At 56.2% G+C, this 26,210-nt stretch overlaps 1 protein-coding gene across 1 annotated transcript in view; it reads right to left on the bottom strand.

The window, feature by feature from the left end:
• DMTN (dematin actin binding protein) overlaps positions 1 to 26,210 on the bottom strand; it is a 34,992-nt gene that overhangs the window by 3,291 nt on the left and 5,491 nt on the right. The window contains exons 2-16 of the mRNA XM_065399882.1: positions 11,131 to 11,194; positions 10,281 to 10,337; positions 8,318 to 8,392; positions 7,683 to 7,838; positions 7,403 to 7,447; positions 6,274 to 6,382; positions 5,783 to 5,839; positions 5,512 to 5,664; positions 5,034 to 5,143; positions 4,681 to 4,786; positions 4,242 to 4,306; positions 3,447 to 3,495; positions 3,093 to 3,100; positions 1,510 to 1,569; positions 1,147 to 1,227 (exon numbers count right to left, since the gene is read on the bottom strand). Of these exons, the coding sequence (XP_065255954.1) occupies positions 1,147 to 1,227; positions 1,510 to 1,569; positions 3,093 to 3,100; positions 3,447 to 3,495; positions 4,242 to 4,306; positions 4,681 to 4,786; positions 5,034 to 5,143; positions 5,512 to 5,664; positions 5,783 to 5,839; positions 6,274 to 6,382; positions 7,403 to 7,447; positions 7,683 to 7,838; positions 8,318 to 8,392; positions 10,281 to 10,298 (1,092 nt within the window). The 5' untranslated portion in view covers positions 10,299 to 10,337; positions 11,131 to 11,194. The remainder of the gene's footprint in view (positions 1 to 1,146; positions 1,228 to 1,509; positions 1,570 to 3,092; positions 3,101 to 3,446; positions 3,496 to 4,241; positions 4,307 to 4,680; positions 4,787 to 5,033; positions 5,144 to 5,511; positions 5,665 to 5,782; positions 5,840 to 6,273; positions 6,383 to 7,402; positions 7,448 to 7,682; positions 7,839 to 8,317; positions 8,393 to 10,280; positions 10,338 to 11,130; positions 11,195 to 26,210) is intronic.

Genomic DNA, 26,210 nt, shown 5'->3' with positions numbered 1-26,210 from the left:
AGTGTGCACGTGTGAGCACACGTGTGCGTGTACCACTGCGTTTTTTGGGGGGGGGTTCAATTTTCCATTTTGAAACAACTTTTCATTTCAAATATTGTTTATTTTATATAATATTTTAAAAAATCAAAATCAGAATGAAACCATTTTATTGAAACAAAACATTTTGATCAACGCAAAACAAACAAACAAAAAACTGGAATTTCATTTCTCAAGAAATTTCTAATGTTTTGTTTTCGTTGTGTTTTGGTATAGACTTTTTTTTCTGAAATGGTGGAATTTCCCCCAAGATGGAAAATCGGTTTCCCATCCAGTCCTAATACAAACCCTCACACTAGACATGTCTACACACAGAAGTTGCATCAGTTTAACATAAATCAGTTTAAAAATGATTTAGTTAAACCAATGCAACCCCCAGTGTAGACTCTCTTATATTGCCTTTAAACTGGTTACAGCAGTTTAGCTTGCCCCACGTGGGCTTGTACAGCCTGTGCTGCCACAGATTCACTGCTGTTGGTACCCACCGTAGCTAGATCAAAGCTAGCTCAGGGATCTCTATCCCTGCTGCAGTCACGCCTCTGATTGCAGCGCAGACAGGCCCAGAGTCGCCTCGGTTTAACATCATGCCTTCAGCTAATCCACTGCCACATGGTGTGGAGAACAGGCCTGAATGCCAGAGCTTCCCTCTGGGCCCCAGCAGACACTGACCACTCCCTGCTGGCTGAGTCCCTGACCTCACACTGCATGTGCCCACTGTAGGTGAGGGCCATGGAGTCTGCTGTGCCTGGGCCCCTGTGGCAGGTGCCCAACCCATGTAGCCATGGGGCGAGAGCCTGGCTCCCTCCTTTTCTAATCGAATTAACTTCCACCTTTAGCATTGGTATAAGAGAACAAAATACCCAGGGCAGTGCAGGAGAAGGGCAGCTCGGGGATGGGGTTGCAGCAGGCGGTGCTCCAAGTCCAGGGGCCATAAAACATTAACTCTCTCTTCCCTCTCCCTTTCTCTTTTATGTATTTCTCCAGCTGTTTTACCCTGAACCGCCCCCCACTCCGCCCCGGGATCTGTCAGCAGTTGTTTCCTTGGCCCCCTCCCTCCCCTGGGCCCAGACACTGCAGGGCCCAGTGAGATGCCCCATCCCCCATCCGTACCTCTAGCCTTGTTCTGTCCACTCCCGGAGGCAGTTTCACACGACCCCTGTTCGTCACCATCAGCACCTCATAGGGGTAAATCTGAGAGCCAGGGACAACACAGTTAAACAGCAGGGTTCATTAAAATGCCTGTCCCTGTCCCCATCGCATCCCATCCCCACCCCACACCCCCAGCTCAGCCTGCAATGGGGCATGTTCCACCACCCACAGAAAGCCTGCAGTAGGGCACGCCCGCTAGTCCACACCCCCCAGCCAGCCAGCCAGCAGCGTGTAACAAGGCGAATGTGTGAGCATCCCAGCCCATGGCTGGGACACGCTGCATCCTGGCCCCAGGCCTGCAGAGCCCCCAGCCACGGCTCTTACCTTCTGCTCCAGCATGCTGGGCAGGGAGTTCCCTCTGTCCATCCTCCCCCGCTGGCCATTCTGCAGACAGCAAAACCCCCAGTCAGTCTTGGGTGGGCATACAGGGCTTCCCACGCAGGAATCCCCACCACCTCCCACAAAGGAACTGAACAAACAGCAGGGTGATGGGCTTCAGCCTAGGCACTGGAGAGAATGGCACTCTGCCCCCACTCACGCTCCTAAACCCCCACATCTCCGCTGTCTCTCTCTTCCCCACCTGGAGCTCCTAAACCCCTGTCTCTCTTTTCCCACACCTCTTTCCCACAATCCCTCCCCATCCTGCCTCTTTGGGTTTCTCTGTCTCCTCAGCCTGCCCTTCTCTCCTTCTCTGGTGCTGCCACCCCACTCTCTTCCCTGCTGCCCTGCTCCAGTCCCTGTCCTTCCCAGTGGTCCTGTCTGAGTCTCGGCACCAGTCCTGCACCACTAAGCTCTATCTCTCTGGCAGCCGGTGCCAGCCATGCGAGGGTGGGAGAGGCTGAGCGTGCAATGGAAGGAAGGGGCACTTCCCCCGCCTCCCCCAAGATACATCACCGCTCCCAGTGTCTCCCCTCCAGCGGCAGGGCGACCGCTTACCTGCAGGCCTGCAAAACACAAAGAAAAGGGGCTTAGAGAACCCCAGCTCCAGCTGTCTCTCTAGGATCCCCCCCCCCCGACTCCCCAGGGGCTGCATGTCCCAACTCATTTAGAACAAGGGGCCGGATCCTCATCCGGTGGAAATCGGCAGGAGGTCAATGGAAGTATTGTGGGTTTTACACCAGCTGGGAATCTGGCCCACAGATGCAATGGAGCTTATGCCAGCCGAGGATTTTGTCTGCTTTCTCTGGCTACACGGAGCGGAGAGGTCTCAATTTCACCCTTCGTGGGCTGCACAAAGCTTTGGAATTCCCAATATCAAAAGATAATGGACAACAGCCACTCAGGGCCTGGCTGCAAAGCCCTCGCTGACATGGCTGAGCATTGACGCCGATTGGCGTGAGTAACGGCCCACCCCAGCAGCGCGGGGGTCACGTCTGGTCTGCAGCGCACCCTGCATGAAGCTAGCACGGGACAGGCGGGGGAGTGAAGCCCCCCAAACAGGCACAGCATGGCAGCGGCTGGGCAGGCTTCCCCCACACCCTGCCCAGCTCCTGCTTCGTGCCCCGATGTCTAGAGGTGAGGGGGGAAGGTGTTCCCATCAGCCAGCCAGCCCTTGGCCTCTCTGCTGGGGCAGCCATGTGGACACTGCAGCTGGGAAGTGGACTGAGACCCAGCAGCTCACTAAGGGCCTCCCGACAGCTGTCAGATACTGGCTCCTGCACGCTACCATCCCGGGCCTAATTTAAACTGGTGCCCTGGAGGGGCAGGACTCTGTCTCCAGCCCTCCCTGATGCCGTGAGGCCACCCAGACCAAATCCACCTGTCCCTCCCAAGGATAATCAGTGGGGGCAGCTATGGTCAGCATCCTGTGGGGCTGGGCGAGAGATGAAGAGAGGGCACTGGGCACAGAGCTCATCAGCAGTGGGATGGGGGCAGGGATGAGCTGGAATCCCTTAGCTGGTGTAAACCTGTGTGTCTCCGTCGATGCCGGGGTGATTCACACCAGCTGGGGGTCTGGCCCATGGGGCGTGTTACACAGTGCCCCCATCAGGCCGACAGGCCCAGCTAAGCTGAGCAAGAGTTTGATGCTGATGACTCTGAATGGCCTCTCTGGGTTGAGTGACCAGACCAGACCAAAAACAACAAGGAAGTGAGGTTTTTACCCACGAAAGCTTATGCCCAAATAAATCGGTTAGTCTTTAAGGTGCCACCAGACTCCTTGTTGTTTTTGTAGATACAGACTAACACGGCTACCCCCCGATATTTCAGACCAGACCAGACACACATCTCCCCCTGCACCTTGTGCCGTGTGCTCCTCTTACCTGGGCTCCCCTTCTCGCTGCTGGCTGGGCTGAACTCTGCTGACTGCAGCTGCAAAAGGAAATCAGACAGCATCAGCCACCAGGGCAGCAATGCCTCTGAGAGGGGCAGGGAGCTTGGATAGAAACTGCCTCCTGGCCTGATGCAAGAAGCAGCTGGAAGCTGGTGAGAAGGGCCAGACTGACAGCCCCAAGAACAAGGGGCCTTCTGTACCCACAGAGCAGCTGCATCCCAGGGGGCAACCCAGCAAGATTCCTCCTGCACTGCCCTCCACCTTGCCCTACAGGACACCTCCAGGGAGAAGAGTGGAGTCTGAGTGGTTTTGGTGCCAAGGAGATCTGTCCCACTGGGGCTGGACTGAGACCCAACAAACTCATTTCACACAAGACTCCGAACAGCCACAAAGTGGTAATGACTCTCAATCATTGCGGACACGGGCCAGATTTGAATCAGTGGCCCAAAGGCATAAGGTCCTGGGTCCCCTCACCAGCAGGGCTGTGAGCCAGCTGCTCTCACTGGCTGATTTGCTTTGGCTCTCAATTCTGGGTAACCCCTCTTCCTGACTGTCCCAGCCCGTGACATTACCCCCAAGGGTACACAGCCCAGCCCGGTGCATTATCAGCAGCCACGGCTAGGCTCGGGCACCGTCAGCTGGATCCCAGCCCAGGTGGAGTGGTTCAGTTTGGCACCATTTGGACCTGAACACCATCTGAACGGATAAGAACAATATGTGGAAAACACCAAACTCCCAAGGACACAACAGGCAAGGGGAGGGTGAAGTGGGGAACTGCACTTACGCTGGTGAGGGTACTTTTGTCATAGGCATGAAGGGTGGAGGATCTGGAATTCCCCAGGTGCAGAGCTGAAAAAGAGCAAGAGCCAGCGTCACCTCTGGGCTGAGTGTTCCTGCAGAAATCCTCGTACAAAGCAGGGCAGGGGATGGTCCGGGGGAGCGCCCCGTGACTCCTGCCCAGCCTCTCCCAGCAGGGGGTGCTGCATGGAGCAGGCCAGGAGAGCTGGCTGGGGGGAGTTCTGGGCTACTCCAGTCCCAGCCACTAACAATAAATAAAACCAACACCTGGAACGATACCAAAATAATGTCACTTGTCAGGGTATCGACTTAAAATGGATGCTGCTCCCGTGGATGCCAGGAAAGGCCTGGGGGGAGGGTCTCAGCATCAGAGAGGGGGAAGAGGAGAGGAGGGCATGTCTGGGTCACTGCCTGGCCCCACGCACAGGTGTGGAAGGGCGTCCGGTCTGGGAGCGAGCGGGTTTTCCTCCGGATGGGGAGAGATTTCTCCATCTCCTCCTTCAGGATCAGCTTCCCGAGGTTTGAGGTGACCTAAGGAGAAGTAGCCCTCAGGGTCAGGTAGGACTCAGTGCCGGGACACAGCCCCCCTCCAGCGCCAGCATGCTCCAGAGCCCAGCCCCCGTCCCCCAGCCCCAGTATCCACCAGGGCACAGAACCCTCTCCAGCCCCAGCAGCCCCCATCGAATCCCAGCATCCTCCAAGCTGGAGCCCCCTCCAGTCCCAGCCTGGTCCAGGACTCAGCCCTCCTGGAGCCCCCGCACCTCCAAGGTCATCCTACCTTACTCAGCTCCTGTTTCTGTAGTTCACGCACGTTAGTCAATTCCTCTGTGAGATCCTCTTCTTCTTCCATGCCTTTCTTGGAGGCCATCCGCTGCCTCCACTCCTTCTCTGGGGACCCAAAGAGGGCGTCAGGGTACAGGGCAAGAGCAAGACGCCAAATCAAGGGGGCAGAGAGTTAGAGGGCGGCTGGATCCTTTCCCCGCTGGGGAAATTCAGGGAGGCAGAATGCATCACCCCAGCACCAGGGCTAGCAAAACGTGCCAGGGGATCTTTCATGACCACAAGCGGTCAGGGCCCTGGCTGTATGTCCCATCTGCCCAGCCCCCTCAGTCACCATAATGTGGTGTTGATGCTGACTCAGAGCAACACTTCAGCTTTCCTTGGTGGTTTCCCATCCCAGTACTGACCCCGCTCAGCTTGGCGGGGGGCTGATAGGAGTCGCCCAGCTGCAGGTAAAACACTCTGCCACCACCTACCTACGACTGCCAGGGAGGGAGGGCAGGGCCAATAATCTGTCTCGATCTTGGCTGGCTGGTTGGGGTCCGGGGCCTGGGCTGCTGGGAACTTGGAGCACTCAATGATCTGGTCTTCTATCATGTGCTTGCTCTGTGGGGCTCCCGTCGAGGGCTCTGTAATAGACAGAGGGACAGAAAATTGAGGTCTGGCTTTCCCGTCTCCTTGCGCCCGCTCCCCCAAATATCCCAACCCAGCACCCAAAGGCCGGGGTGGGGAAGCAGCCGCGCTCACCTCTCTGCTTGTAGATTGGCGGCTTCTTGTATATGTTCAGCTCCATGGTGTTGGTCTCTGGAGGAGGGGACGGAAACAGGAGGGTGAGAAATGCCACCACTGCCACTGGCACAGCTGAGCTTCCGTCTCACTCCTAGAGGAGGTGGGGACCCACTGGTGGGGGAGGCTCACCCTCCTGCTGTCCCTGCTCTATGGGTATATGGAACAGCGCTCACCCTGCTCCATGCTGGTCGGGTCCAGGAGGAAGGACAAGTGGGTCCCATTCCCCCAGTTGGGTTCAGGTGCTGGCTCCAAGCTCACCTGACTCAGGCTGGTGGAGGGGGGAAGGCACCCGAGTAGGAGCAGGGAGGGTGGGGGTGCAGGGAGTAGGGTCTGGTCTTGGGTCTCTGGTTAGGGTTTCAGTGTGGTGTGTGGCCCTGAAGTTGGGGTCCTGCTCCCCTTGCACCCATGCGGGGAGCCCTGGAGAGCCCCAGGCAGGGTGTGGGCCGTACCAGGTCGGTGGAAGTGGTGCACTCCGCTCCGGGCTGTGCTGCTGGTCCTGCGACTAGCTGCCTGGGAGGCACTTCCTAGGGACTTGTTTTCCATCCAGTCCCGGATGACCTGTGAACAGAGCCAGTGTCAGAGCAGCTGCTGCCCTGGGACAGACCAGCACACCATGCAGCCTGTCTCTGACAGTGGCCCATGCTGCCTGCTCAGACAGAGACCTAACTGCCAAGCCCAGACTGCATCTAAAAGTTCAGTCCCACCCCTTGGGAGGGAAAACTCTCCCAGATCTCTCAGGAAAGGCTGACAGTGCTTGGAATGGTGAGACATGGCGAAGCTGGCCCCAAGGCATACTGGAAGTCCAGCTGTCCATCTCCCTCATCTTTCACAGGGCTCGTTAGTTTAATCCAGCCTCTAAAACTCTCTTGTTCAATCAGGGTCCAAGTGCAACCTAAGCCCCTGGATTCTGACTCCGCTGAGCTCCTGGGCTAGCTGATCTCACCTCAGCCAGTAGTGTGGATGCTCAAGACACAGCCACGGCGTGTGGACAGTGGAGGAGCCATTTGATGAGCCAGTGGGGAAGTAGCCTTTGGAAAAGATGGATCCACTCATCCATTGATCTGCCAGCCAGGCAGCATCAGGCACCAATCCTGACACCTGTCCCAGTAACGCCTTCCCCCTGCAGAGGCTCTCCCAGGGTATGTCTACACCAGCCACTAAGCCCAGGTTTGAGCCCAAGCCCCCTTCCGTCTGCACACAAATCTGTCTGCACTCCTAAGACCCTACTAGGGGGGTGGATCCCAGCACAAGTCCAGTCCAAGCCCTGTCATTGAGCAGTGTGGACGCAGCTCAAGCAGCAGACCCAAGTCAGAAGGTCTGCACAGTGCAGTATGGACGTGTTAGCATGGCTGGGGTTGGTCACATAGCCTCAGGTTTCAATGCAGTGTAGACCCCCCAGAGTCCACCCCCCCTCCAGTCTTCCTAGTGCTCGTGATAGGAGCGAGAGCACAATGGTTAAAATACAGGGTACATTGTGGTGGAGGCTGGTTGGACCTCAAGCTCTGTGGGTTTCTGTTGCCTGTGAGCAAGAGACGCCTGTGGAGAACTAAGCAGGAGGCAAGGTGTGGCAGTACTCACTTCTGGAGAAGGAGGAGGAGAGATGGATTTGGGGGACAGGGACCGCTGTGGGAGGAAGCAGAGAGAGACAGATGCCATTTACTTGACCCATCCTGCAACGACTGGGGTACGCAGTAAAGATTTCTGGTACATCCCTGTCTTGCAGCCCAGCGAGGTGCAAGCATCTCCCCTTAGCTGGATGGGAGCTGCCCGCAGAGCTTACATTGGCTCAGCCATTGATGGGGTTTTGGCAGAGAGGGAACGAACACAGAGGACCATGCCCCACCCAAGACACCCTCACCTCTCGGCTCCTCGGCAATTCCACGTGCTCCATGAGGGAGTAGGTGAAATGGGGCTCATAGATCATTAAGTCAGGGCGCTCGATGTCCAGGATCGCCTTGTCCTTGGGAATGGCCGCCAGGTCCTTGTAGCCCAGAACCTCATTGTCCATTCTGGCCTGTGAAGGAGGAAAAGCTCCTTCTCAACCAGAAAAGCCTCAAGCAGGTGTCTGAGCTTCTCCCAGTGCAGGGCAGAGCCCATGACTCTTTCCCGCATGGAGCTGAGGCCTCCCAGCCCATCTGGGAATTTGGAAGGGATTATTCTCCTCATTTTAGAGAGGGAGAAACACAGGCTCAGAAAAGGGGAAGGGACTTGCCCAAGGTCACACAGCAGGTCAGAGCCTGGATTAGAATCCAGGACACCTGACTCCCATTCTCTTACTTTAAGCACTAGCCCAGACACCTCCCCAGAGTGAGGAAGAGAACCCAGGAGTCCTGAGTTCCCTTGCTCTAAACACTAAACCGTACACCTCTCCCAGAGCCAGGAACAGGACCCAGGAGTCCTGACTCCCATTACCTTGCTCTGATCGCTGCCCACACGGAGCTTGGGTGCTTTAGAGACCCTCCAAAAGGGAGATGTGACATGAACAGCACTCACCACAATACTGGAGGGCGATCCTGGGACGCTGGACCCGCGGGAGGAACAGACGCTCCCAGGGGAGGTCAAAGATTGCTGGAAAGGAGGGAGAGACTTCTGTGAGTTTCTTTCTCTGCTGCTGGCTTCATCAATGCAGCCGACAGGGCAAGGCACGAGAAAACCCAGCTAAGCTCCCCCTGAGAGGCACACAGAGAGGCAGCAATGCCAAGGGAAGCAGTCATCTGATGAGCCTCACTCCCTTGCAGGTGGGAATTACAGTACCAAACCCAACAGCCCCTCCCTGCCTAGCTGGATATTATATGGGTGTGCCGTTTGGATATGTCAGTTTAGCACCATTTGGCTAGATATGGCTTTGGAGGGGGAAGACCATGATGCTGAGAATAGTGTGTGTGCGGGCGCACCTGCACCCGGATTTTGTGTGTATGTGTGTGTGTGTGCATGTGCAAGTGTGCTTGTGTACCTGTGTGTGTGTGTGTGTTCCCACCGCTGCACCTGTATGAAGGGCTGGAGATCAGTGGAACTGACTCCCAGAGAGGAGGGCCTTGATCCTCAGAGCAAGACCTAGGAAATCCAGAAGGACATCAGCCCTCTGATATCCCCATTCCTTGGCATTCTCTTGCCTACACATGCTCTCAAATTTGACTGAGGAGGTGGGGGGGCTGTTAACCTCTGGAACTCACTGCCACCAGATACTGTCAAGGCCAAGAGCACAACAGCATTCAAAAAGGCTTGGAGCTGTATATGAGTCACAAGAACACCCACGGCTACATTAGACAGGAGAAAATAGGGGGGATACAAACACCCTCCTGCTTCAGGGCACAAACCAACCTCTAATTGTTGAGAGTCGGGGGAATCTTCCCTTGTAGGGAGGTTATTCCATAATTGCCCCCTGGGGTTTCTTTCCCCTTCCTTTGAAGCAGCTGGTGCTGGCCACTGTCAGAGGCAGATACTGCGCTAAATGGAGCACAGGTTTGGATCCAATCTGGCAGTCCCTGTGTTCCTAAGACTCATGGGGTGTGTGGGGAAGGTTGGGATTCAGGGAACAATTCATCTTTAATGTGGAGAATGGCTATGAACTGCAGCTCCTCCGAAAACACAAATCACGGTCAACTAGAAATTAAAACTCAGCCGGTCCAGGTCAGGAGTTGCCGTGCAAGTTGAGGGAAATCTGCAGCTCCTGCCCCATACAGCACAGCTAAGTCTCCAACTCCCGCAGCCCAAATGGGGGTCATGTTGTTGGGGCAGGGGGCAGTGCTGTGCCCAAGTGGGCACTGCCAGCAGCGTCAGCAGATGTGTCCATGAGAGCTGCAGTAAGCACTAGGTGGTGCTGTCTGCCCAAACTCCAGTTAGCAAGGGGCGGAGCCCCTAGGACAGAGCACGGAGATGGGTGAAGAATAGACCCTGCTCCTTTGCTCTCCGGTAACTTCAACTGCATGCCCCAGCTCCTCAGAAGCATCCAGTGATTGCAATTAACAGCATGCAATTGTGTGGCCCTTGCAGTGCTGAGTGCAGAAGGGCCCAGCACGGCCTTTGCCAGCTCACCCCTTGTCCTGCTCAGAAACTGACACCTGCCCCTCACTCGGCAGGGGATGCTCCCAGGTTCTCTCCTGCCACTGCACCCCCTCAGAGCAGGTATAGTGCTGGCTCCCTTGCCCTCTGCCAGTGCATCTGGGCATTCCCTGCAGCAGCAGGAGGGGCCCTTAATCTCTCTGCAGAGATTGCCAACTATGGGGCCTGCTGGTGCCAGCGGCTCTGTGCTGTGGACACCTGTCTGCTAGTGAGCAAACTGAGACCCACCAGTTAGTGGCACGAGGCCCCCAAACAGAGATGGGCCCCCTGGAGGCGAAAGCCTCCTGCATTCCAATACAGGGCCATCCAGCACACCGACCTCCCCACGCCTTGACCAGGGTGTCCGGGGTGGTTGCAAAGCGGGGGCCTGAAGAGTCTAACCCAGCTCATTTACCTTCTGTAACCTTTCCATTCCGTCGCCTGCGGGAAGGGCTGGGTCATGCACAGAGTCCTGCAGGGGGGTGAAGGAGGAAGGTTCATTAGCAGCAATCAGCCTGGGCAAAGGCATCCTGCTGCTAGGGTCCCAAAAGACGAGCTGCCTGCCCCCCCTGGATCCTGGCAACAGCTCGGGGGGGCCGCCCAGCCTGACGCCCCTCTGCCCAGTTGTGGCACAAAGCTGATGCCAGGGCTTGGCCTAGCGGATCTGTTTGAGTGAAGCTGCCGCTTAGACCTTTGCTCCCGTCTCAAGTCGGGACAGGAGTCTGCAATGATCCCCAAGGGCTGGTCCATCCGGCACACTGCCATAGTGGGTCGGAGATGGAGGAATAAAGGAGGGAGAGCCTGGACCGTGCGTACATGGGGAGGAATCAAGGCTCTGAGAGATTCAGATCAAACCCATCAGGGACGGGGAGGGGGGCCTCTGTATGCAGCCACTGAGCAATGTCCGGTTCTCAGCTCCTTGGATCTGCAGCCCCCCCGGCTCCCCTGGGCTTCTCGTCTCGCCCCATTACTGGGCCGAGCTGGCCGCCTTCAGGCGTCTGATGCTAATGCAAAGTGAGGTGCACACGGCAGGGCTCTGAAATATTCATCGGCAGGCTCAGCAGGGGGCTGCCCGGTGGAGAGGGGAAAAGCTGGGAAGGGGAATGGGGTGGGGGGATGAGGCTTGTGGAGACGGAACCAGGGCGGTTCTGATCTGGGCCCCACTGTCTCCTGAGCCTGAGGGCTTGGGAGAGCTGGATATACAACTCTGGATTTGGCCCATCTCTCCTGGCGGGCGGGGAGATGCTGACGAGGGGTTTACGTACCAGTGATTCTGTGTTTCCACATCCCTTTGGGCTCCTAGGCTGGGCTGTGGGTCAGATGCTCCCTCTGCAATGGGGGATAGAGATGGGAAGAGGTGAGATCCTTCCACACACCAGACACGGCATGCTGATCCCCCCTTCACACCCACCCACACACCGCCTCTCCCACGGTCCGGTCTCAGCAGCCAGGGCAGCTTGGACGCAGACACCCGGGGAGATGGACATGAACCACATGTCAGATGAGGGGAAACTGAAACCTCTGCCACCCTCAGACCCCTGCTTCCCCCACCAGCTGAGCAGCACCCTCCCTGCATGGGGTTCCCTTGGGAGCTAGTGTAGCTTCTTAAATGGCCAGAGCAGGTGCTATTAAGCAGGGACAAGCTTCCCCTTCCCTAACGCAGTGCAGCGCTCCCCACCCAGGGAGCAAGAGACCTGAACTGGGGAGCTAGCCAGCGTCCTGCGTGGCCCAGGGTGGGAACCCCTTCCTGCAGGAATTTCGCCCGAGTCTCCCACATGGCATGGCGGAGTGGCACACTGTTCCCAGATGTAGACAGTTCCATTTTTGAAACACGTATTGTTTGCTTGCGCCCAGCTTACCAAGCGATCTAGATTGCCCCGTATCAGTGACCCATCCTCTTCATTATTTACCACTCTCCCAATCTTTGTGTCATATGCAAACTTTATCAGGGATGATTTTAGGTTTTCTTCCAGGCCATGGATAAAGATGTTAAATAGTGCAGGGCCAAGAACAGATCGATCCCTGCAGGACCCCACTGGAAACAGACCTGCTCAATAATGAGTCCCCATTTACAGTTACATTTTGTTAGTTAGCCCCAGTTTTGAGCTAATACGCGCAGCCTGCCCAGAACCAAGGGTCTGGGGAGATGGCATGGCTTGGAGCACACGCAGCCTGCTCAGAGCCCAGGACACCGAGCGATGGCTCTACCGCTTCAGGGCGTGGGCAGGGAGGACCTGGCAGTGCCGGTGAGCCTGCAGTGATCTCAGCAGTTGGGCTCCCAGCCAGGCAGGACCCTCCACTGCTGAGTCTTTCCATGCACTGAGCGGTGGGATCATTGCACTTGTTTTGAGCCATTGTTCTCGGGACAATGGGAAGTGACAGAGAGTGCATTTGGACGCCTCCCAAGCTCTCAGCAATGACACAGACATGCTCACTGTCCCTACCCGGCCCTGCCCAGCTCTCCCCACCTCTGACTATAAAGTCCGGTCAACAAGGGCTTTCCAGGAAGTCCCTGGGGCAGCGGACAGACAGCTGGGGAGCAGATCAGCCCATTCCGCAGCCGTGGGGCAGCCTGCGCTTCTGGAGGGCGGGGCCCTTCGGGGCAGTGTTTAATTTGTGCCAGAGCTTGCCAGGGCTGAGCCCCGGCACCTCCAGGCCTGGCAGTTCATTGCCCCGGCACCTCCGGGCCTGGCAGTTCAGAGCCCCGGCACCTCTGGGCCTGGCAGTTCAGAGCCCTGGCACCTCTGGGCGTGGCAGTTCAGAGCCCCAGCACCTCTGGGCCTTGCTACGTCAGTTATGAAAATAAAAAAATTGCTTGAGCCCTGGCACCTCTTTCATTACAAATTAATCACTGCTGCAGGGGGTACATGCAGGGATGGATCACTGACCCCACCCCTGCAAAAGGGGGTCCCTTCCTGCTGCCCCTCCTTTGGGAAATCCTCTCTGCTCTCTGTGAGTCAGTCCCTTCTCTCTCTGGACAAGCCCCCATCACACCGAGCACCCGGGCGAGGGAGATGGGGTGAGGCAGGTGTTAGGTTCTACTGTGCCACCCTGGTGCCTACTGATGTCTCCAGTCCTCAGTCTCTGGTAGTGCCCCCTAGCATGACTCCTTGGTGGGGTTCTGATACCCCCAGCCTCTGGATTCTGCTCCCCTTACACCATCAACCCCATCAGGGGCTACTGCCAACCCCTCAATACCACCAAGTTAATAGACAGGCAGAGATGGGCAAAACCAGGGCTGTTCAGGAGGGTGCAAAGCCTCATCCATCAGGTTTGGATCTTGCACAACCAGAGGTGCAGTTCTGACGTGGGTCCCATTTTACCTGAGCCGTGGAGTTTGGGAGTGGGTCAGACTACCAGCTTTGGTTCTGATCCATCTCTGAGTGCTGGTGCACCCTCCCCACCATTTGGGCACCTCTCACACGGGGAGGCAGTACATGACAGAGCTATGTGGCAGCCCCACTCCCAGCCACAACCTTATCAGCTCTGCAAGTGGCGTCTCCAAGTACCAGACCTCTGCAGCCCCCCTCTCCCCGAGCTGCTCTCTGTCCTGAGAGCTGAAACCCAAGCCTCGCCCTCCAGATGCACTTGCCAGCCGGAGACATCTCTGATCAATATCCCTCCCCCACCCCAACCCACTGCCTGGAAAACACATCCTTGCAGTCGCGGCCTGGTCTCACTGGGCCGGGCGAGCGGGGAACAGAGTAATCCAACTCCGGAGCAGTCTCTAGTCTCCCTGTGTTGCAGGCTGTGGCGGGGGGTGATTTGCCCAGTTATTACACACACCTCCAACTCCCCCGCTCCTCGCCCCCCAGGGTGCAAGAGGCTGCCAGTCTGTCAGTGCTCACAGCAGGGGAGAAGGGGCATGTGCCACCTCTAAGGGAGAGACTCGATATGCTCCATCTTTCCTGGGTTCCATCTGCTTTGGCCTTCAGAGCAGCCACCAGCCGCGGAGGCTCCAGGAGGGAGGGATCAGTGGGCCCTGCTAGGGACCAAAGTGAGGAGCCTTTATCCAGCACCGTCCTCCTCCAAACTCTGGGAACCAGCATCCAAACCAAGCTCAATTCTACGGCTGTCAGAGGACACATGAAAACAGTCCTGTGGCCTAAGCAAAGGGACCAGGATCCCCCGGGGGCCTTTGACACAGGCTTGTGGGGTGACCCGGAGCAGGTCAACCTTTTCGGCAGTAGCCCCGGAAGCTGTTTGGTGAAACCCTGAGGCATCCAAAATCAGTGGCCTCTTTCCTTCCATGCCTCGATTTCCCCACGATACCACGGACCTAGCGCAGGGGCTTGTGAGGGTTCATTCTGGTTACACGGAGCTCTGGACGCCTGGGCCCAGATTATCCAAAATTGCGCAGGGCCCGATGCTGAGAGGTCGTGAGAATGAAGAGCTTTCCATGCTCTGAGCCAATCAGCACAAGCACAGGCCTTGCCTCAGTTTCCCTGACAACAGGTCAGGGGACCTTCGCCTTTCCCTCACGCCTGGTGTTTATAACAGGCGTGGAGCAGTCCAAGACATTCCAAGACCCCTCAGGGGCCAGTCCTCCTCCCAGCCATAGCTTGGGACGGACTGGCATTTGTCTGACAGTCTGGACGGGACTCCCCCAGCAATGCCACCTGAAGCATGCCACCCAGGAGGCCTGTTCACCTGCCATCCCCAGCCACTGATGCTGTAGCTAAGCCCTGTAGCTAAGTCCTGCCCTCCAGCCAGGGGGACAATGGGTTTGTTGTTCAGAGGCCTTGGCCTCCCTCAGCCCAGCGGAGTCGAACAGGCTCCGCTCCGTCTGGCTTTTCCTCAGCAGGAGTTTGTCTCCCCCCCGCCCTGCCTTGGGCAGGTGGTCCTGTGCCGGGGCCCAGCTCCGAGGCCTGTTATCGCAGGCGATTGTTGACCTGGCGCTGACAATCAGAGCAGAGTTAATTAAACCTTTTGTCCCAGCCAGCACGCTGGGTTGAGAAGGCCCCGGTGGGAAGCAAGGGCAGCAGTCTGGCTGCACTTAGCGTACGGCCCCGGAGCGCTAACAAGCAGCCGCGCAGTTCTGGGAAGGAAAAGAACCCAGCACAGAAAGGGCTGGGGCGGGGGTGGGGCGGGGGGAGGGATTGTATTCCCCTCTTTTCCTTTTTTTTACAGGTTTCTTGCTTTTCTCTGAAATTCTCCTTTAGGGCAGGAGTGGGGAGAGAGCAAACAATCCTCATACTCTGAAAGGGTAGTGTCTACACTGTCTTGCACTGAGTCCATCTCTTGTGTTTCCATAGCAGCTTTCACCCTGATGGGACTCTGAGACGCGGCCACCTCTGGGGTGGGGTGGGGTGGGCTGGAGGGGTGACATGCAGCTCACTGCACAGCAGTGCTATCTGGGACCAAGGTGCATTATACCCCTGTATAATGAGAATCTTGAAAACCTGCACAGGAGCTCATTGTTCCAGGAGAGGCCCACATGCAACAAGTTCACGGAACTCATCGGGTTTTTACCATGGAATACTGAAAAGCTGAAGTGGCTCTGCTGGGCTTTTAGCCTTTGATTCTGAGGAGCCCTGGGGTTTCAAACCTGAGGCTTATAATACTAAGCCATTGCCTCTAGAAATGGAAGAGGGGAGGGACTAAGGTCCCCCCAAAGGCTGAGCATCCTCCAGTCCCAGGAAATCAACCTAGTGTGATATGTCACCCTGATCTCTCTTCCAGGAGACACAGTCACCCTCAGGGCTCATCAATCTCACTAGGAATCTCTCCGCCTCTGGGCCAGAAACGCACTCCAAATAACCCTTTGGTTTGGTGCTGTGTTGCCAGAATCCAGGCCAGCAGAGGCCGAAATGCAGCTCTGGCTCTCCTCTGGCCAGGCAGCCACACCCAGAGCCCATTCCAGGTGGGCACAGAAATCCAGCCCCACTTCTTCTCCCCTTCCCAGGGGCTGCACCCAGACCCTCTCTGTGTCTGGGATTCCCGTCTATAAAATGGGGATGGATGTTTCCCAGGGATGGGGCTGTGAGCCTTAATTCATGAGAGCCTGCAAAGTGCATCGAAATCCTCAATGGACGGCGCCAGGAAGGGCAAAGGACTATTTCATCTGCCTGTAAAAGCCTCTTTCTCTCTGTGCGGCAGCCCTGCACAGCAGGGAGCAAGAGGGACGCTAGATAACGATGTATTGTAGGGACCAGGCTGGCTGAGTAGCTGACTAGCACAGGATACATGAGCTCAGACTTTCCACAGGCACCGCTGCAGGCAAAGCCAGGGGTGGAGTCCCTGACTCCCTGGGAATGGCTTCAGCAGAGGCCCTGCTCCTCCTGACACTGGGATTTGGTGTTAGCAGATAAGGAGAGCCCTTGGAAATCGCAGGCTGCCCGCCGTAAATGGGATTAGGCTCAGGTGGAAGCTGACGCCCGTCACAAGGGGACACACCGTGCACTGGAATCCCAGGAACCACAAATGTCCTGGCCAGATCCTTGTTGAGTGTCAATCTCACGGATTTCCCAGTCCGTTGTATCACTCCCCTGGATGAGCCCAAGTTCTCCTGGTGCCTGGCAGCAAGTAGTATATTTGGAAATCCACAGGACGGGAGCAGGTGACGTAAGCACATTTCACACCCTGTTTAGCTAAACCATACCCAACCTAACTATCAGCTTGGTCCTACGTAGCGTATGAAGCAGATTCACATCAAGCCACATTCACTGGGGATGATCCACGTGAAGCCACGTCCCATGTATTCAACGGGAATGATCTGCATGTGAAGTCACCTCCCATGTACCCACTGGGGACAATCCATACGAAGCAGCTCCCTATGTGTTCAACGAGAACAATCCACTTGAAGCCACGTCCCACATATGCACTAAGGATAATCCACGTGAAACCACGTCTCATGTTTTTACTGGGGATGACCCACAGGAAACTGTCCTGCGTATCCACTGGGGATGATCCGCGTAAAGCCACATCCCATGTATTCAATAAGAACAAACCATGTGAAGCCACGTCCCATGTAGCCACTCGGGACAATCCACATGAGACCATGTCCTGCATATCCACTTGGGACAATCCACATAAAGCCCCATCCTGCGTATTCACTGGTAAAGATCTACACGAAGCCACATCCCAGGTATCCACTGCGGAGAATCCCTGGGAAGCCACATATCAACTGAAGATGATCCACATTAAGCCATGTCTCACGCACACACTGGGGTGATCCGTGCAAGTCAGTGGTACGTCACACACGTCAGTGTAACACCGCATCTAATTCCATGTGAGGTGCAGAGTGCTCTGCCCAGTGCTCCTCCATGGATCTTCCGAGTGCAGGGCACTGCCTTTGGAGTAACATGTCCCAGGGGGTCCGTGTCTGGCACAAAAATTGGGGATGAGTCACTATCCCAGTGTGTGATGACAGGTATGCTTATGGGCCAGGGAGCGTAGCAGGAGGGAAATCAGGGTGAGGAAGGGAGGCCAGGGAAGGAGGAGCAAGTCTTGGGCAGTTATATGGAGCCCAGGGAAGCATCAGCATGCTGGGAGCAGTGAGCGATGCTGGGGAGCATCGGAGGAGGCTGCATGCAGGCTGGGATCACCTCACCCCCACTCACTGATCGGACAGGCAACGATCTGTGCTGGGTCATGGGAGTCACATCTGGCTGAGTTGGAGCATTTTGACAAAGCCGTCAAAAGCAGCTGCTTGGCCCTCACCAACAGGCAGACCCGTGGGTATTTTTAGATGATAATCACATTATCCAAAATAATCACTGAGAACATTGCTCTCCATCCCCGGCTGCCCCCCATGTGCCTGCAGCTGCCAGCTCCCATCGGGCCCATTCCCTATGCCCTTGCCCAGGGGTTCACTCCCTCCCTGGGTCCCCTGGGACCCTTAACTAGGTCCTGGCTGGAAGCAGCCAACAGCCGCTTCCCATCGAGGGAAAGGTGAGCTCCTTCGGAGACATGGCAACTGCTTAGGAACATTTCAGACTCTCCCTTGTGCAATAACAGCATCTGGGCCGCACGCCTTTCAAACCACCCACTTGCTGGCCTGCCAGCAACAGATCAATACAAGGCGCGACTGGGCTCTGCATGCACCCTGAGTCATCCGCCAATTCACTGTGCCCATGCCCCAAATGGACATGTATATACGGCCAGACAGATGGAGAGAGGAAGAACAGGACTACAGACATACAGAAGGGGAGATGCACCAAGGAAGGGACATGCAGCTAGATTAGAGACAGACGAAAAGAGAGAATGAGCCAGAGGGATACCTGGAGAGAAGGATGTGCATGGTGATGATTAGACAGACAGGAGAGTCTGACACACTGTAGATGAAGAGCAGGAGGCAGGCAGGCAGAAACGAGAGGCCCAGAGGAGGAGGCAGGCAGAGCTGTAGCTGTCCCAAGAATCTGTCCCTTTCACCTACTGCCTTCAGCTCCCGTGGCCTAGACCCCACCCTTTCAGGGCACTTCACCAGAACATGCTTATCTGGAGCAGACAGCAGTGCCAACGCCCAAATCAGCAGCCTTTCTCTCCATAGCAACCACCAATCTCCCTGGGACAGTGATCCCAGCCACTTGGGCTCTCCTTGGCAGGCAGTCTGAGTACACACGTGCTGGCTGCTTGCGGGTGCCATCAGAGATAAGGCTGGATCCTACCCATGTTTGGGATTCTCACACAGGCCAGCTGTGAGCCACCGGGGGCTGAGATCCAGGTCTCTCTGCACCAGGGAGCAAACTGATTCCATCCATCCCCCAGCACCATAGGGACTGGGCACTGAGACTGGTTGCTGAAAAGGAACAGCTGAAAGCCAAGCAAAGCTGGGTAGAGAAGCACGGGGCTATGAGCGTTGGGGCTGGCTGGCCCATGCACAGCTCTGAGTTATGGTGCTGATGGGTTTGACCAAGTGCCAGCCAAATCCGCGGGAGGTGGGAGTGTGAATTGAAAGCTAAGGCAATGCCCAGTTCTCTCCAGCGCCCATGTCTGCGTGAAGCCATCCGGAAAGCTGGTGAGCCAGCACGGGCTGCCGTGCCAGCATTACCCAGCCCTGTGGCTTCTTTCCTCCAAGGTACGCAACCCCGTCGCCCGCTCTCCCAGCAGTGGGCTGAGATCAGCACTGGGCAGGACCCAGAGCGCTTGGCTAATGCTGAGCCCAGGCAAGACGGAGGTGATGCTGGTGGGAAGGGGGAAGCACCTGGAAGAACATGCCTTCTCCTCAAGCAACCCCCATTACTGAGCCTTCAATTCTCAGATTCAGCCAATCTGCAGCCTTGGGACCCCTTTGGGCTCCTCGGTGCTGTTGGTGCCCATTACCCTTCGCAGCTGACCAGAGGCTTATGCCCTGTCCTCTGAGACAGAGACGATTGGTGACCTCCAGACTTTATTCTATGTAAGTATGAAGCCACATGCCCTGAGAAAACTACAGCAGCCTGTCTGCTTAGCCACATGGCCCAGGAGTGCCAGGAGCTGCACCGGCTGCCTAGCAAACATAGAGCCCAGCCCAAGAGCTCTCCCCTGACATTCAAAGCCTGCCACTGGCTACCTGAGAGATGCCTCTTCCCCCATGACCACAGCCTCCCACGAAGAGTAACACCCAGCTCTTTTCAGCAGGAGATCGCCAAGCACTCCCCACTCTGAAAGGTGTTTACCTTCACACACCCCTGGGAGGCAGGGTAGCACTAATATCCCCATTGTACAGGTGGGGAACTGAGGCACAGAAAGACTAAGCAATTTGTCCAAGGTCACGCAGGAAATCTGTGGCAGAGCAGGGAATTAAACCTATACCCCGCCCAAGTCCTAGACTAGTGACCAAACCACTGGAACATCCCTCCACAGCAGCCCCAGTCCACTGGAGCTGTGACACTCAACCAGTGGGGGAGACTCACGTGCAGGAAACAGAACCTTGACAGGTGCTGGATCCAGACTATGGAACTCACTGCCACAAGATACGAGAGCTCCCGGCTTTACCATGCTCAGAAATAAATGCAAAACTCTGTTAGCCTGCTTTTACTCAGATTGTGGGCTCTTTGGGGGCAGGGAGCATCTTTTTCCTCTGTGTTTGTGCAGCACCTAAAACAATTGGGATCCTGGATACAAATAATAATAATAATAACCAATCATCATCATAATTAATAATAGTAATAATAATCAAATAATAAAAATCCCTGAACGTTAGTTTTCCTTCAATAAGCTCTCCTCACTCACGCAGTCAACCCAGAATGCAAAAGGTGATAGAGAGCTAGATCACTGTGTTTGGCCACTTTAACCTACCGACGCTTAGAAAGGTTTTGGGGAGGTTGGGGAAAGTGCACCAGATTCCCAGCTCCTCTAGCAGAGCAGGGTGGTGCCCAGGCAGGGGCTGGCAAGTAGGATGTCCCAGGCTCTCCCCAGCCTGTGGGACAGACACAGAAGAGGATTAGAGAACAGAGCAGCGTTGAGCACTGCCAGCACAGTAACCTTTTAGAGCACAATGTTGGAGGGGGGGGAGGAGTGTTGGGGACAGGAGGTTCTCAGTGCACAAAGCTGGGCTGACATGGGTGATTTAGGAGGCCGGCTCCCCCCACTCCAGGAAATCCGGGGTTTGACTTTTCACAGCAGCCAAGCATGTTAGTTTGCAGCAGCCTGTGGGCAAGGGGCCAGGGCAGGAGCAGCCCCTCCTGCTCCTCCAGAGAGCTACGGCCTGAGAGAGATGGGGGAGGGGGGGCATAATGCATGGCTCATGCACTTCTCTTCCTTCCTTCTCCCACTCTCACCTTCTCGCTCTCTTCTCCTCCCTTCCTCATCCCCCCGTTCGCTCTCCCTCCCTCCCAGCATTTCATCCCCCCTTTCCCCCTCTCCCTTCCTCAGCACGACTCTTCCTCTATTTCTTTCTCTCCATCTCTCATTGTTTCTCTCCCCTGGCATTTCCCCCTCCCTCGCTCTGCGGCGTCATGTGAGGGTTGCTATGGAAAAGACTCACAGCCATAAATAAGCGAGGGATATGCTAGGTCACAAGTTCCTGAAACAGACGGGGAGTTGGGCCCGCGAGCCAATAACGCATGTGGCCGCATGGGGAAGGGAGCTGGGGAAACACACCCAGCTCTGCTGGACGCCTCTTCGCGCTACCACTAGGACAGCAGAGAGAAGGGTGGGCAGGGCACCGGTGCCCCACCCAGCCCAGGGGAACATCCTGGACAGTGGCTTAGGACCTGCAGTTCTGCACCCCCTGACTCCTCGCTGATAGCCACCCCCTCCTGCTAAAACACCAACAACCCCCCTCCCCAACAACCCTCAACCCATCCCAGTGCCTCCACCTGCTGCACAGGGATGCTGGGGGCCAGCCCTGTCGACCCCAAGGGCAATTGCTTCCTTCTCCATCCTGCTCTCTCCCTAGGACAAAGAAGAGACAGGGGCTTCCGAATAAAGTTTCTGCTATCTCAGCGTCTGGACTGACCTGCCCTCCAGTCGCCATCCTTCAACAGGAGCTCCATCCACAGCCCAGACTCCCTGCCTCCTCCACTCCACCCCAGGGGGATCTAGAGCCAATATCCTGGAGAGCGGGAGGGAAATCTGATAATATCCACTGTGAGCCAGCGTCTGCAAGCTGGCTTCTATAGAGCCTTCCACCCAAGGAGCTCAAAGCCCTGCCCATGTCAGCGAATTAAGCCTCGTGTTCCCGCGGGAGGAGGTAAAGGAGGGAAACTGAGGCACAGAGTGAGCCAGTGGCAGAGCATCCAAGGGTCCAATTATCCCATCAGCCATTTGCATGCAACTCCTGCTGAAGACAGTAGGGCCGGAGCCCGTACAATTTACAGAATGATCAGAACCCAGGAGTCCTGACACACATTGAAATCCAGGCCTCTCCTTTGCCCAATAGGCCACACTCCCACCCTGTCCCCATCTGCCCTCCTCTCTCAAACAGGTACCTGGCCATTCAATAAATACATGGGAGTGCTCCACACAATGTGTCATCTCCACCCCATAGGTTCATCCTAATTCAAGTCTACCAAGGCACCTGCATGGCCCTCATCCAAGTACTTTCCCTCCCAGTACCTGAGATCCCACAAACACTAACAGGTTTATCCTCACAACCTGCCTATTTTACAGATGGGAAACTGAGGCACAGCGCGACTAACTGACTTGGCCCCAGATCACACAGGGAGTCTGTAGCAGAACCAGGACCTGAACCCAGGTCTCCTGAACGTCAGTCTAGTGCCTTAATCACAACGCATCCTGTTTCCTCCTGGCAAGAGAAGAACCTGGGCCGGATTTCTGTGCCCATATGGAACAGGCTCTGGGTGTGGTCCCACAGAGGAAGAGAACTGAAAGTGGACACTAGTGGGAGTAAAGGAACTCAAGTTTTTTCCTTCGCTCTGCAGTAGCCAGTCCCCACTCCATTCTCAGGCTAGGGGCCTCTCTCTTCTCTCCTGGTGTGTTACTCTCCTGGAGGGAGTTTGCACGTGCTGTTCACATCTTCCCTGACAAAAATGGGAGCCTTAAGTCACCTGGATGGCTGCAGGTGCCACGGAGGAAGCTGTAGTAGAGACAGGGCACAGGAATTTTTCCCACCTTGTCTTCAGCTGAGCCAGTCTACGCTACAGCTCCCACTCTAGTCCCTCAGCTTCCCGCTGAAAGGCTGTTTTGTGTGCACAGACCCACCCCAGCCCCCAACCAACACCAGCCGAGTCCATTAGAGACGCAGCCCCAGCAATGAAATCTTAATGCCGTGAGTGAGCGGTGATAATGGCACGTCAATTACCATCCCTGAGGCAGTCGGCTCTCAATTGCAGCAGGGGTAGCGGATGTACACAGGCTCTCTGCCTCGACAGCCATTTGTACAGCACCATCCATTACACCAGCCAGCCAGCTTCCGCTAGGAGAGGTCAGCCCGGCCTCATTAGGCCCTTTAGAATGAAAGACCTGGCTGTCAGAACACGGCTCCCCCAGCTCCAGGCAGCATGAGCACATGTCCTCCTAGGTACTTGTGTCTTTGGTTTCTGCACCTGCCCCTCTCCCCCCCCCATGCCCATGCATCCCAGGCAAGCAACTAGCCCCCAGAGGGAAAGAGCAGCTACAGGCCCGGGACAGTTAAGCAAAGAGCAGCCGGCACCCCTGGAGCACCAAGGAATGGCTGCATAGGGCAGAGCGTGCTGGACTGTCCCACACCTGGCTGCTGTCTGTTGGGTGAGGTTGGGCAAAGCTACATGGGAAGTCTCTGTCCAGCTGGAGGAGCAGCAGCTGCCATTCCATGCCCAGGACTGGGTGCCCCGTGCAGGGACTTGGCACGGGGTCACCACAGAATGGCCCAGGTGCCCAGGCAGTGGTTTGGATGCCCTGTTTGATGGTTTGGGCTTGGCCTCCCTGTTCAGTGACAGCTTGAGTGGCTGGGCCACATGCATGACTTGGGTGACCTAGGGTCTAGCTTAGATGCCCACCTTCCTGACAGTGATTTGGATGCCCTGTGGGACTGTGTGGACTTGGGTATCCCATTAAGCGGCTCCTGGGATCTATATGGCAGCTTGATCCAGGGTGCCTGGTGCAACTGCTTTGCTAGAAGAAGAGCAGCGAGGTGGCAGTAGCACCCAGGGAGACGTGGAAACAAGATCCACAACTCTGGCCGGGTTTATCGGCATCTATCTCCTCCTTTGTCCAGCTTCTCTTCCCTGGTCCCTCCCGAATGTGTTGGAATAACGCCTTGGGGGAGGCTGGCAATGCTAACCCGGTGCTATTGACAATCTATTCCTTCCACGCTGTTTAGCATCACCCGGCAGAGGTGCCAGCTGGAAAAAGGATGACTCATTAACATTAAAATATGGGCTGCACAGGCAGAAAACTTGGCAGCTGGTGGGATATTTTTTCCCCTAGCAGAGTGGGTCAGAGGGGAGGCCTCTCGCTCACTGCGGGGCGAGCAGTGGAATGGGGCAGGGGAGAGCGGAGGCAGACAGCTCCCTTCAAGCTCTCTCAGCAAAGCCCTCAGTCATCAAACAGGCTCTGGCCCACAACCTCCCCGGCAGAGGGAGTGGCTCCAGTCAACATGCCCACACCCCACAGGCTTCTTGGTACTAAATTAAGTTTGTGTCAATTGCTGCTCCCAGGTCAGGCTCTGCAGGATAAGAGCCTGTGTTTATTGCTCACTCTGGCTGCCTCCTTGTCTCTTCCCCTCTTTGCTAAAGCAGCAGAGAGGAGGAGGAGAAGAGAGAGACGGGATGGGCGGGGGTGAAGGCTAGGGTGCATTGTGCTTTCTCAGCAGTTGACGCTTGCGTAACTGAGATCATGGGTGGCACTGTTCCGTGATCAGCCACCAGACTAGAAGGGTGAGACCTGGGCTCTATTCCCAGCTCTCCCACTCACCTGGGGCAAATCAGTCCCCCCTTCTCTGTGCCTCAGTTTCTCCAATGGGGAACTTGATATTGCCCTTTCTTTGCACTGCACTGTGTTATCTGACCTCCATTGGCAATGCACTTTGAGATCTACAGCTGAGCGGAGCTGAGCAGGGGGATGGGAGGGGCCATTTTCACCATCAGTGTTCAGGAGACCTGAGACTCAGGTGGATATTTGTGACACTGCTATAATCCCCTGGTTTCTGAGCTCTAGCAGGAACTAGCAGCCATTGCTCCTCAAGCCAAGGAAGTGCTGTACTAGTTTGCAGCGGCTATGGGTGGCTCTTGCCCAGAAGAACCAGGGCCAGGTTTCTCAGGCAGCGCAGGAGGGGGATCTTTGCATTTAAACAGTGCCTTTCACCCCAGGATTTCAAAGTGCTGTGGCATGCACTGAGCATCGCTGTTGCATCTGAGGCTCCCTGTATGGGGAGATTAGCTCTCACCAATCCAGTGCTGTCATTCTCACCAGGGATGGGAAACAGAGCGTGTCAGCTGGACGCAGTGGGCCAAATTCTGCTCCACTCTGCTGTGACCCTGCTGACTCCAGTGCCATCGCTCTGCTGTGCCTGAGTGCACAGCTTGCCAATGGCCACCCAACCTTGCAAGGGGAGATGATGCCCTTTTAGCAGCCCCTGGGTGCTGGAGAGACTGCGGCTGTGATGCAGCAGGGCGAGGAAAAGGCTCATGTGACGTATAATCTGGGATTAGAATGGGATTAGCCAGCTCATCCTGTATGCGAGGGGGGTGGGAGACCTCCCATGACAGCATCTCTTAGGGGCAGAAGGAAACAGACTAAGGGATGATGTAAAGGGGATGGGAGGGGACTTGATCAAGGCTGCACCCAGAGAGGCATAGACACGGGTGTGGGGGCGAATGCACCAGCGTGCATGTTTCCAGAACAGCCGTGACTGCAACCTGGCAGGGAGCAGCCAAACCCCAGCAGCCTCAGACTCCAGGACCCCCTTCACTTCCTGACAGCCTGTTCCCTGTGTCATCGCCCTCCCTGCGGGCAACTCCCTCCCTGGGCAATCCTGCAGGGAGCCCTCATGCCCTATGGGATCCCATCCCCCATGGGGGACCCTGACAGCCCATAAGGATGGTACACTCTGCGCATGTCCTCACTGGGGCCCTGCCCCATTCCCAGCTACACTCAGGGGACATCCCCAATCCAATTCCCAGCTCAGGAAAAGTGATCTCAAGCCCCCTACACCTCCTGCCCTGCTTTCTGCCAGCGTCCCAGAGACCTGAGGGCACTGCAGGCATCCTCGTCCCCAGCTCAGCCAGGGATAACTGGGCCGTGACTCCCTGGCCACCCGCCTGCACACACCTCCTGGAGAGGCAGCCCCTTTGCAGGCTGCGGACTCAAAGAAGCTTAGAGCTCTCTCCACATCCCCAGCCATAGCAACGGCCCTGCCTGCTGCTGTGGAGACGCAAAGCCAAGGCTGGAAACAGGCAGCCGCTCTAAAGGCACTCGTCCTGCTGGGCACACTGTGGAGGTGGATGGGGTGGAAGGAGACAGGCCAGCTGTTCTTTGAGGGGCTTCAAAGCAAACCTGGCTCCCTCTGCCCCTAGCTTCACAACCTATTGGCAAAGCTGCCCTATCAGCTGACCTCAACCTGCCTTGGATTCAGGCAGTGCTTGGCTCCTTACCACACGGCACCCTCAGGAGACACCCTGGGGCTGTGGAAAATGGGGCGGGGAATCATTCTTCAGGAGGGCGAGTTTCCTTGGCAGGCCCCTTCCTGCTCCGAGCAAAGAAGCAAGCTACAAAGGAGAGCTCTGTCCCCTGGATCCTGTGTTATCCTTACAAAGCGTATATACAGAGCTGGAAGCACACATGGGTAGCCAAGATCAGGTCTATGTCATCCTGGCTGGGCACTCTCAGCACGGCACTAAGCCAGGGGGTCTCTCTGGGATATCATGGTGAACACTAAATAGAATGATAGAATCATGGAACTGAAAGGGACCTCGAGAGGTCATCTAGTCCAGTCCCCTACACTCATGGCAGGACTAAGTATTATCTAGACCATTCCTGA

Source organism: Emys orbicularis, chromosome 2 (assembly GCF_028017835.1).
Source record: "Emys orbicularis isolate rEmyOrb1 chromosome 2, rEmyOrb1.hap1, whole genome shotgun sequence".
Taxonomy (NCBI): domain Eukaryota; kingdom Metazoa; phylum Chordata; order Testudines; family Emydidae; genus Emys; species Emys orbicularis.
This window is presented reverse-complemented; position numbering and strand designations above follow the sequence as displayed.